General features: G+C 37.1%; 1 protein-coding gene across 5 annotated transcripts in view; it reads left to right on the top strand.

The window, feature by feature from the left end:
* The window catches only part of LOC145693390 (cyclic nucleotide-gated channel alpha-3-like), a 369,908-nt gene that overhangs the window by 59,795 nt on the left and 294,635 nt on the right, over positions 1 to 15,478 (top strand). For all 5 annotated transcript variants that reach the window (XM_081769343.1, XM_081769342.1, XM_081769341.1 and 2 more), the window contains one exon: positions 10,246 to 11,358. In XM_081769343.1, coding sequence (XP_081625469.1) covers positions 10,246 to 11,358 — 1,113 coding nt within the window. The remainder of the gene's footprint in view (positions 1 to 10,245; positions 11,359 to 15,478) is intronic.

Raw genomic sequence — 15,478 nt, 5'->3', positions numbered from 1 at the left:
AAACTCTAGTTTATGACTTTGTTAGGCCTAGAAACTGTTCATATCCCCTGACATTTAGATTCCAGTATAAATTGTATGTCATACTATTAGTATGACATAACCTCTCAACTACTACTTCTACGCAGATACGAAAAGTTAAAGAGTGGAATCCATACCTTGTGTTAAAAATAAAAAGGGACCACAACTGAAGTAATTGGAAACCACTGCCTTAGTTAAATGGTCGCAGAATCTGATCTTGTTTGTGATCAAATCACATGAAAAGGGCTAAACTTTTTCAAACGAGGCTTGGGATATAGCTATCAACTACTTCGAACTGGGATTTGATCATGTTTCTTTGATTAAAATGCACATCCTAAGGTGCGAAAGGAGCATCATAATTAATGGGAAAACTTGAAAAAAAAATAAAATGAAGTCTTTGAGTTTTACGTCTCACGATTATGCCGGTTAGGCTAAAGGAGACAGTGATGATGAAATGGTGGAATGAAGAAAGTGGGAGGAAACGGGAGAACCCCGAGAAAACCCACGCACACGGTGTTTGTCCACCACAAAGTTCACTTGGCGGGGCTGGGATATGCGAAAAATTGAGTCCGTCAATTTAAGAAGATGAAACTCCTCACTATATAAACTATATAAAATCCTCATTAAAAAGAAGAGGACTCGTGTTCCAGCTTTTGAAAATTTCCATTTTAAGGGGCGAGGAAAATGAGATGTAAGAATTCTTGATGGCTAGCTTCTAGACTTCTGCATCGAATTTGATTATACACATAAGTAAAACATACATAAGAAAAACATGGCCTAACTTAGGTTTTATCATGTTATCGTTCTGGAAGATGAGAAAGGGTGAGGGTAAGGAAATGATGTAAAAATAAACAAAAACAACTGATGTTAGTAAGTTTTACTTACGCAACGCATAGTCGTTGGGGAGCTGAGATGAAGACTAACACTCTCGATTCTGTTTAAGTCGAAATTCATCCCCAATCGGCATAAGGAAAAGGGGTGTGGTGAAGAGTGTAAAAATAATAGGAAACGATCGATATCCATAGTTGTCGCTTGGATGGAGAGTGACACTCCCTATGTTATTTAAGTACAAGTTCCACCCCATCGGCATAGGGGATGAGAAGGTGCATTATGAAATTTCTATCAATACACTTTCAAACACTTTCAACAAACCTATTCTTCCCGTGCAAAGAACGACCATTTCAGCTAGTTAATAACTCAAGTCTATAAATAAATTAAAAATTGAACGATATTTTAACAGAATCGGGTTCGTTTTACCTCAACTTTGTTATACAGTACAACTTCGTTCATTGACCAAGATTAAATTTTTAGATCAAATTAACTTGGAGTGTTGTTTCAAATTTCTTTTATTGGTTACAAAGCGGCAATTTGCGCTAGCGGAATTTGTGCTAGAGAGTTTGGTATTAATTTCGATGCAACAATTTAAATTTCGCAGATACCAGGCGGGAAACTTCCAAAACTTTTAGAACAAAGAAACGGGATTTTTTGAAAGCTAAAATTAAGGAACTTGAAGATAATAGTAAAAATAAAAATATTCGGGACATGTATAAGGGGATCAGCGAATTTAAGAAAGGCTATCAACCTCGTGCTTATATATTAAAGAAATCTGACGGAACAGTTCTCACCGATACGGATAGCCTCTTAAATAGATGGAAAGATTTCTTTGACGATTTGCTGAACACGCAGCCAAAAACTAATGTGCGTGGAGAAAAGGAGATACACACCGCAGAACCGTATATTCCAGAACCCAATCGAATAGAAGTGGAAGCCGCTATAAAGAAATTGAAGAAACACAAATCTCCGGGTGTAGATGAAATTCCGGCTGAGTTAATTTTAGCTGGAGGCGAAAAATTGTGGAACAAGATACACAAACTCATTCTCCTTATCTGGAACAAGGAAGAATTGCCACAAGAGTGGAAAGAATCAATCATTGTTCCAATTCACAAGAAAGGCGACAAAACTGACTGTAATAATTATCGAGGCATTTCTCTTCTGTCAACATCCTATAAAATCCTTTCAAATATTCTGTTAGCAAGATTGACTCCATACGCAGATGAAATTATTGGAGATTATCAGTGCGGATTTAGACGGAATCGATCAACTATCGACCAAATATTTACCATTCGCCAAATACTCGAAAAGAAGTGGGAATACAATACCCCGGTACATCAACTATTTATTGATTTTAGAAAGGCTTACGACTCCGTTAGGAGAGAAACATTATACAACGTTCTTACAGAACTTGGAATACCGAGAAAGCTAATTAGATTAATTAAGATATGTTTAAGTGAATCCCAAAGTAAAGTCCGGGTAGGAAAATTTTTGTCCACGAGCTTCCACGTCGAAAATGGCCTGAAACAAGGAGATGCGTTGTCGCCATTATTATTTAACTTTGTGCTGGAATACGCCATAAGGAAAATCAAAGATAGCAACCAGGGCCTAGAGTTGAACGGCATTCACCAGGTTATGGCGTATGCTGATGATGTAAATTTAATAGGGGATGATAGGAGAACAGTAGAAATAAATGCAGAGATCTTATTAAACGCTTGCAGGGACATGGGTTTAGAAGTAAATGCAGAGAAAACTAAATACATGGAAGTGCGTCGGGACCGTAATACGGCAAATTGTGGAGGCGTTAAAATATTAAATAATACTTTTGATAAAGTGGATACTTTCAAATATTTAGGATCAATATTAACAGACGAAAATCATATTCACGAAGAAATTAAATGTCGACTAAAAGCAGGGAATTCGTGTTACTATTCGGTTCAAAATCTCTTGTCGTCGCGAATTCTGTCGAGGAATTTGAAGCTTAAAATATATAAAACGATAATCATGCCTGTTGTTCTGTATGGTTGTGAAACATGGTCGCTTACTCTGAGGGAAGAACATGGACTGAAAGTATTTGAGAACAGGATCCTGAGAAGAATATTCGGACCCAAGAGGAACGAGAATGGGGAATGGCGGAAGCTTCATAACGAGGAACTACATAGTTTATACGGTTTACCCAACATTGTTAGGGTCGTCAAGCCTAGGAGGCTTAGGTGGGCAGGTCATGTAGCTAGAATGGAAGAAAGTAGAAACGCTTTCAAAGTCTTGACTGGTAGACCCATAGGAAAACGACCATTAGGAAGACCTAGGCGCAGATGGGAGGACAATATTAAGATGGATCTCGCAGAGATAGGAATACAAAGTAGAAACTGGATGCAATTAGCTAAGGATAGAAGTCAGTGGAGAGCTTTTGTGAACGCGGCACTGAACCTCCGGGTTCCATAGGCCATAGAGTTAGTTAGTTTAGTTAGTTAGATAGAGCTCGATCGGAAAATGTAAATGGAACGATTTAAATGAAAGCGTTACCAATATCTTCATTGGAACCCCATGATATTGAATACTATCATCACACTTGTATTTCAGAGAGCAGATGAATATCGTAAGAAGTAGAAAGAAAAAAATATTGTCGAAAATCTGAAAGGTAACTCGTTTCGTTTTATTCTTTGGATGGTCTTACACAGGGATGCAAATAAGCAACAAAATTTTACTCGCCCAAGAGAAAAGCTACTAGCCCACAACCCACAATAGAAATCATTTACTTACCTTCGGTATGGTATTAAATACTCGCCCGCACCGATGAGCCACTCGCCCCGGGGGAGTGGGCGAGTGATTATTTGAATTCCTGGCTAACGTTTTATATAAAATGGGATACCTACTATTTAAGCGTGCGAGAAAATAATGTAGCATGTTTGAAAAAGTCAGCATTTGAAAGTAGATTAGGAAAACTTATTTGATGAAGAGGTGAAGGGCATTATAAGCTTTGAGAATTTTACGAAATGAAGTTAACTTACCGTTTTTGGGTGCGAAAAATACATTTATTTAAATCTCGAGTTGGGAAAAAGTAATTGAAGGCGGCTTTAGTAGCTATGTTTGGAACTCCAATAAATTCCAACTCGCACAAGGGAGTTTTTAAGAGAACACTAATCATATGTTTCAATATCTTGGTTGTGCCAACTATACACGCACACACTTCATATCTCTCATTATGTTCATATCTGTGACAAGTACAAGTATATTGTTTTGCTATTTTTCATTCCCTATAAATAATAGTACTTACTTTGCCATTACATTTGTAGCATGTAACTAAGAATTTCTTTAGTAGTTCGCATTTTTCATTCGTATCTTTAATAAAAGTGGGTTTAAAAGGTGAATTGATATTTTCATAATACCTTATTACATATTATTTAAAAAATTTTGAGCATTAAAGATGTAACATTTTGATATCTCAGTATTTGTTGTGAAATAATTTTCTAGTCATTTTGATAACGGTTAATAGCTAGTAATACATGTAAACGTAAGAGTAAGAAAATTGAAAACCTATGTTTATGAAAGACGCCAAGCAGTAATTTGTTCGTTAGGTGCATTTGAAACTTCTGACTGACCTCCCTTACTTTCAAAAGCCAAAATGATGAAAACTTTAATACATTTTGTCAAAGTACTCCAGAGCTACCGCATGCGAAGAAGTCCTCAATCGCACGTTGAACTGTCCGATCATTAGGGAGTTCTTCGCTGCCAAGAAGTGATCGAGATAACGGAAGTGATGATACACTGATAAAATTTGCAGTATTAAAGTAGCCAAAATTCGGTTGCTAGTAACCAATTTGTTTCGTCAATATGTAACACATTGAGTTCTCTTTTATTGCAATCGAATACCACTTGGCTAGTTCATCTTCACTCATTTAACCGAATAGTTTACTATTTGAACCGAGGGGATTAGTTAATCGATACATACAGACCATTAAGAAAAACAACTCTAAAAGGAATTGAGACAATTCGAACCATTGAGCCACGGATCAGTAGGATAACGCCTTAACACGCTCAGATATTAAGGTAATTGACATTATGCTCTGCAGAAAAACATGTCATTTCTTACTTCTTTATTAAGAAATTAATAGTGGGAACACTTCGATCGTTTCAACACAGTTAGAGCGCTCCCAAGCGGACCAATTTGATTGAATTATGGTATGCAGGTTTCTTTCATGTTGCTTCACAACGTTTTACACAGTTGACCCAAAACCCTTTTGTTTCAAATGGTTTTAAGTAACCAAGTGAATTGTTTAAAAATATTTTTGACATTTTTGGGTCATCGAGTTAATTGATTAAAAATATTTTTGACATTTGTAACTATTGGGTACCTGCAAGAGTTTTATCTGTGTTTGGTGTGCATATGGAAATACGAATAACACAAAATGTAACTCACCTAGAACTGTGTATAATCACCAGCATGATTATTGTCCTCTTACTACCTATCCAGTAAAAGATGAATGCTACGCAATAAAACTTCGCATGTTTAGAGTTGAAGAACTCACGTAAGGTAATTTTTACAGCCTCCACATTAGCAAAGTTCTTTCCTGAGAAGGAGGTTTGCAAAACGCGAAAAAGTGGAAGTCTGTAGGTGATAAGTCAGGGAAATAGGACTGGTAAGGTAAAACTACCCAACAGAAGTCCAGTAATTTCTGATGTGTCATCGCAGCAGTATGTGGCTTAGCGTTCTGTTGAATGATAACCCTTTGGCGATTGACAAAATCTGTCTGCTTGAACCGCAGTGATTTTTGCATCCTACTTAGCTGCTGGCAGTAGAAGGTCGCAATAATGGCTTGATTAGGTTCAAGGACCTTCCAATGAATTATACCTTGAAGATCGCACCATACACTCAACAACTCTTTTTTGGAATGTTGTTCTTGTTTGGACGTCAATGGAGGCAATTGAGAGACACGACATACAGTCTTGCAACGCTTCATGTTCTGGTACATAACCCACCATTATTACTATTAATAATGAAATAGTAATAATATTAATACTAAGTTAAATTGCTATACTAATCATAGAACTAGTTGTTACATGATTTGAATAACATCGCTGCTTATTCCACGTCTTTCATATAACCACCATGGAGAACAGAGAGGAGCCTAATCAGTCAGTAGATGTCACAGTTATCTCTGTTTTCATAATTTTGTGGCTTTTCTATCTTAGCCTTAAGGACATAAACGTAGGACGAATTAAAAGGCGAATATGAAGTGTCCACATATTTTGAAATTTGGGACTATTAGAAGTGTATTGTTTTACTTCTTTGATCTCATTTATATAACTTATTATATATTTAAAATTTTATAATAACTATGGAAGATGATCGGGATTCTTCTAACGATATCAATAATTCTTTACCTATTATTAGTGATGACATCAATAAAAACTGCAGGTCCATAAATGCTGATATCTCCCATGTAAGCAACGCATCAGGATCAAAATTTAGCCAAAAAATCAAACCCAAAATGATACCGCTTTAAACAAGAGCATTGAATTTTCAAACAGGCCTAATGAGACTACCTGTAAGCTTTGTAACAAATTATGTGTTAGTTTAAAAGGCCTAGCAATTCAGAATAGCAGGCGCCATTGTGATATCAATAATACCAAATCATGCTCGCTTTCACGGAAGTCGCAATCATCCACTGATAATGTCGAGTACCCAAGAAAGATGTCGATCTCCAAATGCAATAAGCTTCTAGCAAGATTAAAGTCTTCTACTCCAATGTTACGCAGGGTACCTCGAGAGGCTAGTGGCAGACTCTCTGTGCAAGGTATTGCAACAGATAGTACATACAAACAACTGAGAAGCTTGGATGGATCTCTTCTTTTTTTCCTTATGTAACACTGTGCGTAGCATCAAAAGCTGACAAAGTGAATAATTTAACATGATGGGTTAAACAAAGAGTGAAAAGTTGGTCTGATTCTCGCTGCGAAGCCCTTCCTAACCACAGTAAAAATCCTTCAAAGCTCGACGACCAGCAAATTCCACTTTTAACATGAAGAGTGTCGAGAATAAATTAGTAGACGGCGATGTCCGCAGTGTAGTACGGCTTCTCATCTCAGAAGATGTAGCTTCTCCGAATGGAACTGTATTAGAAGCATTAAAAGAGAAACATCCGGCTCACAGCCACCCTTTTGAACCTCCCGATCTCATTGAGCCCAGTATTGTAGCGCCTAGAGTATCAGCTGACGAGTTTACGAAGGCACTTAAATCCTTTCCTTCCGAGTCATCAGGAGGTACGGACAGTCTCCGTCCTTCAATATTAAAGGACCTCCTACTATCTCAAGACTGCAAAGCTAAAGACCACCTGACTAACGCCATCTGTGATTTTCTCCACTTGATTATTTTGGGTGATGTGTCCACGGAAATTAGACCTATTTTCTTTGGAGCATCACTAATAGCTTTGAGGAAGAAAAGTGGCGACATTCGTCCCATCGCAGTAGGCAATGTGTGGAGGAGATTGTCAGCCAAAATCATTTGCCATAGAATTAGAGAACATCTAACACATTTTCTATCCCCACACCAACTGGGAGTATACGTTCCACCTGGAGCAGAAGCAGCAGTTCACGCTGCTCGTATGTACTACTCTTTTCCACACCATCAGTAGAAAGTGTTTCTGAAGATAGACTTTAGAAATGCATTTAACGAGTTGAATCGTGCTTTTATGCTCATACAGGTAAAAAAAAAAGTTTTCCGTCAATTTATCGATACATCCATCAGTGTTACTCGCAACCGAGCAACTTAGGAGACGAAATAATCCTCTCTCAGCGTGGCGTACAACAAGGCGACCCTCTTGGCCCTGGTTTGTTCGCACTAACTTTACAATCCATAGTTAACAGTATCAATACGGAAATGAACATATGGTATTTGGATGACGGGACTATAGCTGGAGACAAGGATGCAGTACTAGAGACATTAGAAATGATCCGTAGAGGGGCTAAGGAGATCGGATTGCAAATGAATTTCTCCAAATGTGAGGTCAGCTTTCTCGGAGTCTCCAATGAGCAGGGTAATAACCTCTTCAAGCTGTTTAACGAAGCCGCGCCTGGGATTAAAAGAATTTCGACAGATAACGCCAGATTACTAGGAGCAGCATTATCTAATGAGGCAAGACGAACAATATTAAAAGTCAAAATTTCTAAATTAGAATTCTTCTTCACACGTCTTTCCTTGATTTCAGCACATTCTGCCTTTTACCTACTACGCGCCTCATTGTCCATGCCAAGTGTGCTATACTTTCTTCGCTGTGCTCCATCTTCGCGGGATGCTGATCTTCTGGAATGCTATGACAACACCTTAAAAACCGGTCTAGAATATATCTTGAATTGCTCATTCAAGAATAACTCTTGGTTGCAGGCATCCCTCCCTATTAACCACGGAGGTTTCGGCATTCGCTGCGCCGTGGACCTGGCTATTTCATGCTTTCTGTCTTCATTCTATGGCGCATTGAACGAGACCATTCTCCAACAAGATCTTATCTGTCTGGCCTTGTAATGGATTCGGATGTCAACGACAGCATTTCTAAGTGGTCATTTATCGTGGGATCAGATCTTGATAAGACAGGATTACAATCCTCTTGGGACGATCCCCTTATAAATCATCACTTTTCTTCTCTACTTCAGACATCCGATAACCCAGAAGACAAGGCCAGACTCCTAGCTACATCATCTCCTGAAGCAGGCGCTTGGCTCCATGCTATCCCATCACCTTCTTTAGAATTGCATCTTCCCAATAACAGTTTTTGAATTGCCAGTGCACTGCGTTTGGGAGCAGATGTTAGCGAGCAAAACAGATGTCCTGCCTGTAGAAGTGTCGTAAACAAGAAGGGCCTTCACGGACTCTCCTGTGTCAATAGTGAGGGCAGACATTCACGTCACTCCAGCGTCAACGACATTATCATGAGGGCACTAATTTCAGCAGGCGTTCTTTCTATACGCGAACCGTTGGGATGCAGTCGTGCAGACGGTAAGAGGCCAGATGGTATGACTCTAATACCGTGGAAGAAAGGAAAAGCACTTCTATGGGATTTTACTTGTCCCGATACCTTCGCCCCATCAAATCTACATATTCTTCAGCACAAGCTGGCAACGTGGCTGCTCGCCGTGAAACAGAAAAACGCAAGAAGTACAGCAATTTACTTCACAAATATCATTTTGTCACTATAGCTGTCGAATCAGGTGGTTCCTGGGGTCCCGAAGGCCTTAACTTTATAAAAGAAGTCGGACACCGCATTTATTTACCGTCAGGAGACGCTAGAGCAACCTTTTTCTACTGCAACGCATCAGTATGGCAGTACAAAGAGGAAACGTTGGATCAGTTTTGGGAACGCTACCCTCTGGTAAGGAACTGGAGGAGATCTTTTTTCTGTAATCATCTCGGCGAAAGTTTGAAAGTGCTGAATAAGCATAAATTGTATTTTATTCATTTTTCTTCTTCTTTTGTTACACTAAAATGTTGACTATGTTTATAGCTATTCTAAATATTTAATTACACAATATTTTAATTTTTAAGTTTATATTGAATCAATGATATATCTTTCTTGTTTAGATCTTTTCTTCTTCATGTTTTTCACTGTGATTATTTGTTTCCATGTTTTGAAGCATATCACTGCTTTGCATAACTTCGTATTATGAAGTCTTCAAAGAAAAGGATAAAATAATTTGTATAATTAAAAAATAAAAAAACTTATTTTACAGTTTAAGGAATTCCAAATTTAACTGCTGCAGAAAGAAAATATGTCAATTGGATTGTATCGTGTAGTAAGTCTAATGCATTGGATTGTTATTACCTACCTCTCAAAGATCTTGCTTTTTATTATCCTCTTACCTTCTTTTCAGTTTATCCAAAGCTTTATTTTCTTAGGCTTCATGGTTAGAACTTCACGTACAAAGCGTATACTAAATATGTAAGCGACACGTTCCATGTTTGCCTTGATTTTAAATCGACCTATTGCTTATATTGCTTTCGAAATCGACCAATTCATTCGTCTTTTCAAAGATACATATTTTCTCAACTCTTTCTACATTTATGAAGTTTTAATATGCTATTAGTAATACAATTTTCAGCGTCATTTACATGATTATTAATTCTTGTAGGGCTAACGCCTCTGACAGGAAAGTTTTAAACATAATATACTGCTGTCTGTGTGTAGTAAAAGTACAAAGAAAGCCCAATTTCTCTCATTCCATGGGTTCTTTGATTCTTCAAATCATTTATTCTACATTATTTTCTATACTACTTTGAAGCAAGAATTTTATAAATCATTTACACACAAATTTCTGCAAAAAGTGATGGATTCTTTAAATTACTGTATGTTTGCTGCTGTATTTTTCAACAGTTCTAAATAAATGTTTTGTTTTGTTTTTCAGGTATTATCACAACACAGTGCCGGATGATCGGCGAGAGGCTGAGTTCCTCAGGTACTCGAATAAATAGTTCCAGCCCGGTCTACATCGGCAAGAGTACTGAGAGTGTTCGAGGGAAATCTGTGTCGAAGCAAAGTCTTCTGGACATTGTCAGCAGCCGGCTGGGAGTCAGTAGCCGTAAGCGATTCTCGAGAGACTCCCTATCGGCTGCCTATATTAATCGAGCGCACGTCGCTTCCGAGCTGGATATTTCCAGGCGGGCCCGTGAGGCTCGACGCCGTGACATTCGGTGGCGACTCAAAGTGGATAAATGGGAAACTAGTACAAGCAGTTCGGATAGGAGCGGCTGCAAGTGGTCATTCGTTTTTGACCCTGCGGGACGCCTTTGTTACTATTGGTCCATGGTTGTTTCACTTGCTTTCTTATATAATTTTTGGGTTATTATTTATAGATTCGCTTTTCAGGAGATTAACGGGGAAACGATAGTTGTCTGGTTTTGTTTAGATTACTTGGCAGACTTCCTGTACGTGGTAGATATTGCTTTTCATTTTAGAACAGGATATTTAGAAGACGGTGTTTTGCAAACGGACTCGACAAAATTACGGCAACATTACATGAACTCAACAACATTCTACATCGATTGTTTGTGTTTACTTCCACTTGATTTCCTTTATCTGAGTATCGGTTTCAACTCCATTCTGCGTTCCTTTCGACTCGTGAAAATATATCGTTTTTGGGCGTTTATGGATAGGACTGAGCGGCATACGAATTACCCGAATCTTTTTCGGTCCACAAGTCTCATCCACTACTTGTTGGTCATCTTCCACTGGAACGGATGCCTCTTTCACATCATTTACAAGAACGACGGGTTTGGTAGTAAGAACTGGGTGTTTGGAGAGATTGAAAATACTGATGTAGTGAAACAATACTTACAAAGTTATTATTGGTGTACTTTAGCCCTAACTACTATAGGTGATCTTCCGAGACCTAGAAGCAAAGGAGAATATTTATTTGTGATCATTCAACTACTATTTGGACTATTGTTGTTTGCAACAGTTCTGGGTCATGTAGCTAATATAGTTACAAGTGTTAGTGCTGCTAGAAAGGAATTTCAGGGTAAGTACGAGCTTTTTTCCCCTATTTTTCATATTTTTAAATAAAACAATCTTTAGATAGCTTTCTATGTTGTTTTGATATTGAGACAATTTTATTTGTTTCTGAGGGAGACCTGGAATATTATCTGCAGGACTAGTGTTCTCAATAGGTGTCGTATTTTGAAGACGTATTGTTCTGCTAGAAAATATTTCATTGGGTGATATCAATAAAGCGGAGAAGTTACTCATTACGTCCAATTTTGAAGTAGTTACTCGCATTGGTATCAATAAAAAGAGAACTGAGCACTAGTCGTCTCGGCTGACCTCGGAGAAGCCCCACCCTTTTGAAGTAACCACACCTCTATTCTCGAGCCGAGTAACTACTCCGCGTTTGATATCAATAAAAATCAAAGACTCCTCTGTGATGCTAGTAACTTCTCCAAATTTGTGGAGCAAGCTAAATAGGTGACTCCGTGCGAAATATGACAGAGTATATGATTGTTTTACTACGTAGAAAAACTTATAAACTGCATAGAAATGTTGGAAATGGAGATTACAAAAAGCATTATAAGTTTATGAAAGAAAATGTAGTGATTAGCACAACATTTTTTAAGGAGAATCAACCGAAATTCGGGGTGGTGGACTACGTAATGATGAAAAGATGCGGGTTTTCTTCAAGGGCGCCGATCCTGTGGGGGCCCGAGCCCTCCAAAGCTCATGTGGACCCCCTATTGTATTTATGAATATACAATATTTGGCATAATTAGAGTGCAATTTGTCTTAAAATCCTGATATATATACCTTCTGCATCTGAATGCCCTCCCACTCCCAAATTTACAGAGAAATCGGTGTCCTTGGTTTTCTTGCGTTACGTGAGTGATCCGGGATTCCAGGTCGGAATGTCAGGGGATTCTGGTGTGGCTCAAAGTACTGTCTATGACTACCTGAAAATGGATTGTTTCCGGAAGTGTGCGTAATATACAAATAGCAAAGGCAGAGTGGCAAGAACAATATACATTTCCGGGTGCTATCGGAGCACTTGACTATACACAAGTGGCATTAAAGAAACCTAGTATTTTGGAGAGTAATACGTTAATAGGAAGAGCTATTTCGTGGCTAAGCGGTTAGCGTACATGCCTTTGGCATAGGAGACCCGCGTTCGATTCCCGGCAGGAGCTCATGTGGTTTGTATTCCACTTTAACCAGTGGGTCCTGTCTCATATAGGCACGCTACTGAAAAGGACGTTAAACTAATAATCAACTCAACTCAACGTTGATAGAAAGGGTGTATACATGAGAATGTATTTTGTTTATGTCAAGAGGAAAGGGGACACGTATGGTGTGGAAAACGCAATCAGATGGACGTGATTTATGACGTGGGTGGCTGGACTTTTTTAAAAAGAAAACAAAGGAGCCAAGTGTCTGATTTCGTTCTTAAAGCCAAACAATCTACAAAGACCTTGGACAACACGTGATATGCGCTTGTCGTGTTAATCTTGATATTGCTGGATTCCAATCAACATCCATCAGCTCAAATAGGTTCATTCCTATGGTTTGAGTATTACTTTCTTCTTTCCCGTTTTATTATTATTTTTTCTTCTTTTTATTTTTGTTTTATTCTCGCTCGAATATTAAAGATTCTCTTTTGAATTTGTGTCTCAGTCGTAGATGTATTTGATATTTCGTTGCATTTCACTGTAATTACCTTCAAAGTTTTGGCTTTCCTTCGTTTACTTTCTGGTAGCTGTGACTTTGAAAGTACCACTGGAAACTCTTTTACAATATCCACAAATGCACTTTGATTGAAGCTATCGTTGCTACTTGCCCGTTTCATGGCTTTTAAGATACTACGCCATAGGTTAAAAACAACGAAATGACTGCGCGATGAATGGGAGAAATAAGTAATCACTTTTTTATTGATACGACTCAGTGCTACGTGCAGAGGAAACGCGAGTAAACGTTCATAAATCTGGAGCAGACTAGACCTGAGTAGTGGCTTGTTTTATTGATACGAAATGAGGGAGGAGATTACTCCAAGTGTAGTTACTCCGATTCTCGAGCAGGACTTCTCAGGAGTAGTTACTTATTTTTATTGATATCACCCATTGAGTATGTTTGTAGTCTTGAGTAGTATTAAGTATATATTGTTTGTAGTATTAGGTATGATATTCTTTTGTTATATTTTGACATACACTGATAAAAATATCTTCGTTGAGATCAACAATGTTCATCCTGTAATAGCTATACGAAGTAAAAAAAAAAAAAAAAAAAAAGAAAGAAAGAAAGAAAGAAAAGTATCCTTTTGAGATTATTTTATCGTTTTGAAAGTTATTAAGATCTGACGGTAATGATAGTGTTAAGTAGAAAGTATATATGTACAGAGAAACACACTTTAAAAATGGACATTACAACGGCCCGAAAGTAAATTGATAAATAGCGTGGTTATTTAGAAGAACATAAGTCTATATCCGATAAAGACAGGAAAGAGTAATTACCCAAAATTCAACGAAAGAAAATAGTAACCATTTATTTTATCACTTGATGTACAATTAAATATAAATGTTATATTTTCATATATTTTTTAAGTTGCTGTCGGTTTCGTTGCCAACAGAACATTTTTGAAGGAGGTGAATAATCCAACAGGTTCTTTTAATGAAAAGGTGCTTACTGGAGTTACACTTACATAAAAATCATTAACAATGTCATACCTCAAGAAGGGAAATTATGTGATAAAATTTCTCAAAATTATTAATTATAAATGAATAGATAGCATTTTATATGTCCCGATATTTTACATTAACATCACTTCATTTCATTTTCCTGTACACGTTCGTAGTCATTATCATTTGAAAAGTATAAACACACTCAAGGAGAGCTGTATATAATTTCATAAAACTCCTATAACTTCGAGTCTGTATTTAGCGATTGTCACAACAGTAACATTCTAAGTATCGCAATTATTACTTTGATAGCGCATCCACTGGAGACAGAGAAATGCAGGACTATATTATTTTATTTTCATACACGCCTTTTAGGTCCTAACTTCAATTTTGTGTAAAATGTGTTAATGAAACAAAGTTGTTAACGTAGATTTTAAATAGAAATCAGAGTAAGAATATACATAACTTAATACGCTTATGTTTGCTATGTTCAGCTTGTTCGTTTTCTATGTTCATGTTCATCTTACAATTGAAGTAATCGTGTAACGTTTTAAAAATAGTAGAGTATAAGAAGTAAGGAAATGCAAGTTCGACACTGTATTCAGGAATATACAGTATCATGAGAAGTGTTTTACTAACATTCACAATGACAATTTAGCACATAATTTCTTTAAGATTTAACTGTTGGTTATGTTTTCCGCTGATACAAATAATTCTGTTGCGAATTACGATATGTATTATTTCTGCAGAAGACCAAGACTGTTTGAAATGCCTATTATTTATCTCATATACGATAAGTGATTAGAACTAATTAGCTTCTCTACGTAGTTTCACAAATAGTTGTGTGAAAGAGATTGTCATTTTTCACACTCTCAAAAGAGATTTGAGATAGAATTTACTATCTTTAAAACTAGTTTCAAAAAGTATATTCAAGAGAAACATATAAGTGAATCAATATTATCAGTAATGCTATTTTTTATAATGCATGTTACCTATTAGTTATTTACGTTTTACTCTTTTCTGTTAGAAGTGTATCATGTGATTAATTTTTAGTTCTTATGTGTAAATGTCTTTCGTAAGTCTTTAGTGGCGTGTGAATGAACATTTTCTTCGTTTTCACTTCAGTGCCGTCAGTTCGAGACGTCATGCTTTAACAAAATATTGATGCATGAAATGATTGTGTGTATACATGAATTCTTTCCAGCGTACTCCAGTTCTCTGTTTTGTATGTATCGTTGTGTCGACCCTAGAAATACATCTTGGTTACTGAGTAAAAAGAATGTGATGTTTAAAAATAATTACTGAAATGCATCAAAAGTACCTCATAAAAACACGAAGATTTGTTATTCAGTGTTGTTATATTTTTCCTTCATGTTGACAACACATTATTTTCCCATCCGATATGAGAAGCGATAACATCTGTGATTATTTCTCAATATCCCACTCATTAATTTTATTCATCACTTGAAAAATACCAACTTG

Source organism: Thermobia domestica, chromosome 8, assembly GCF_964235325.1.
Source record: "Thermobia domestica chromosome 8, izTheDome1.hap1.1, whole genome shotgun sequence".
Classification (NCBI taxonomy): domain Eukaryota; kingdom Metazoa; phylum Arthropoda; class Insecta; order Zygentoma; family Lepismatidae; genus Thermobia; species Thermobia domestica.
Note: the sequence above shows the minus strand (reverse complement) of the source record. Positions and strands in the feature narration are given on the sequence as shown.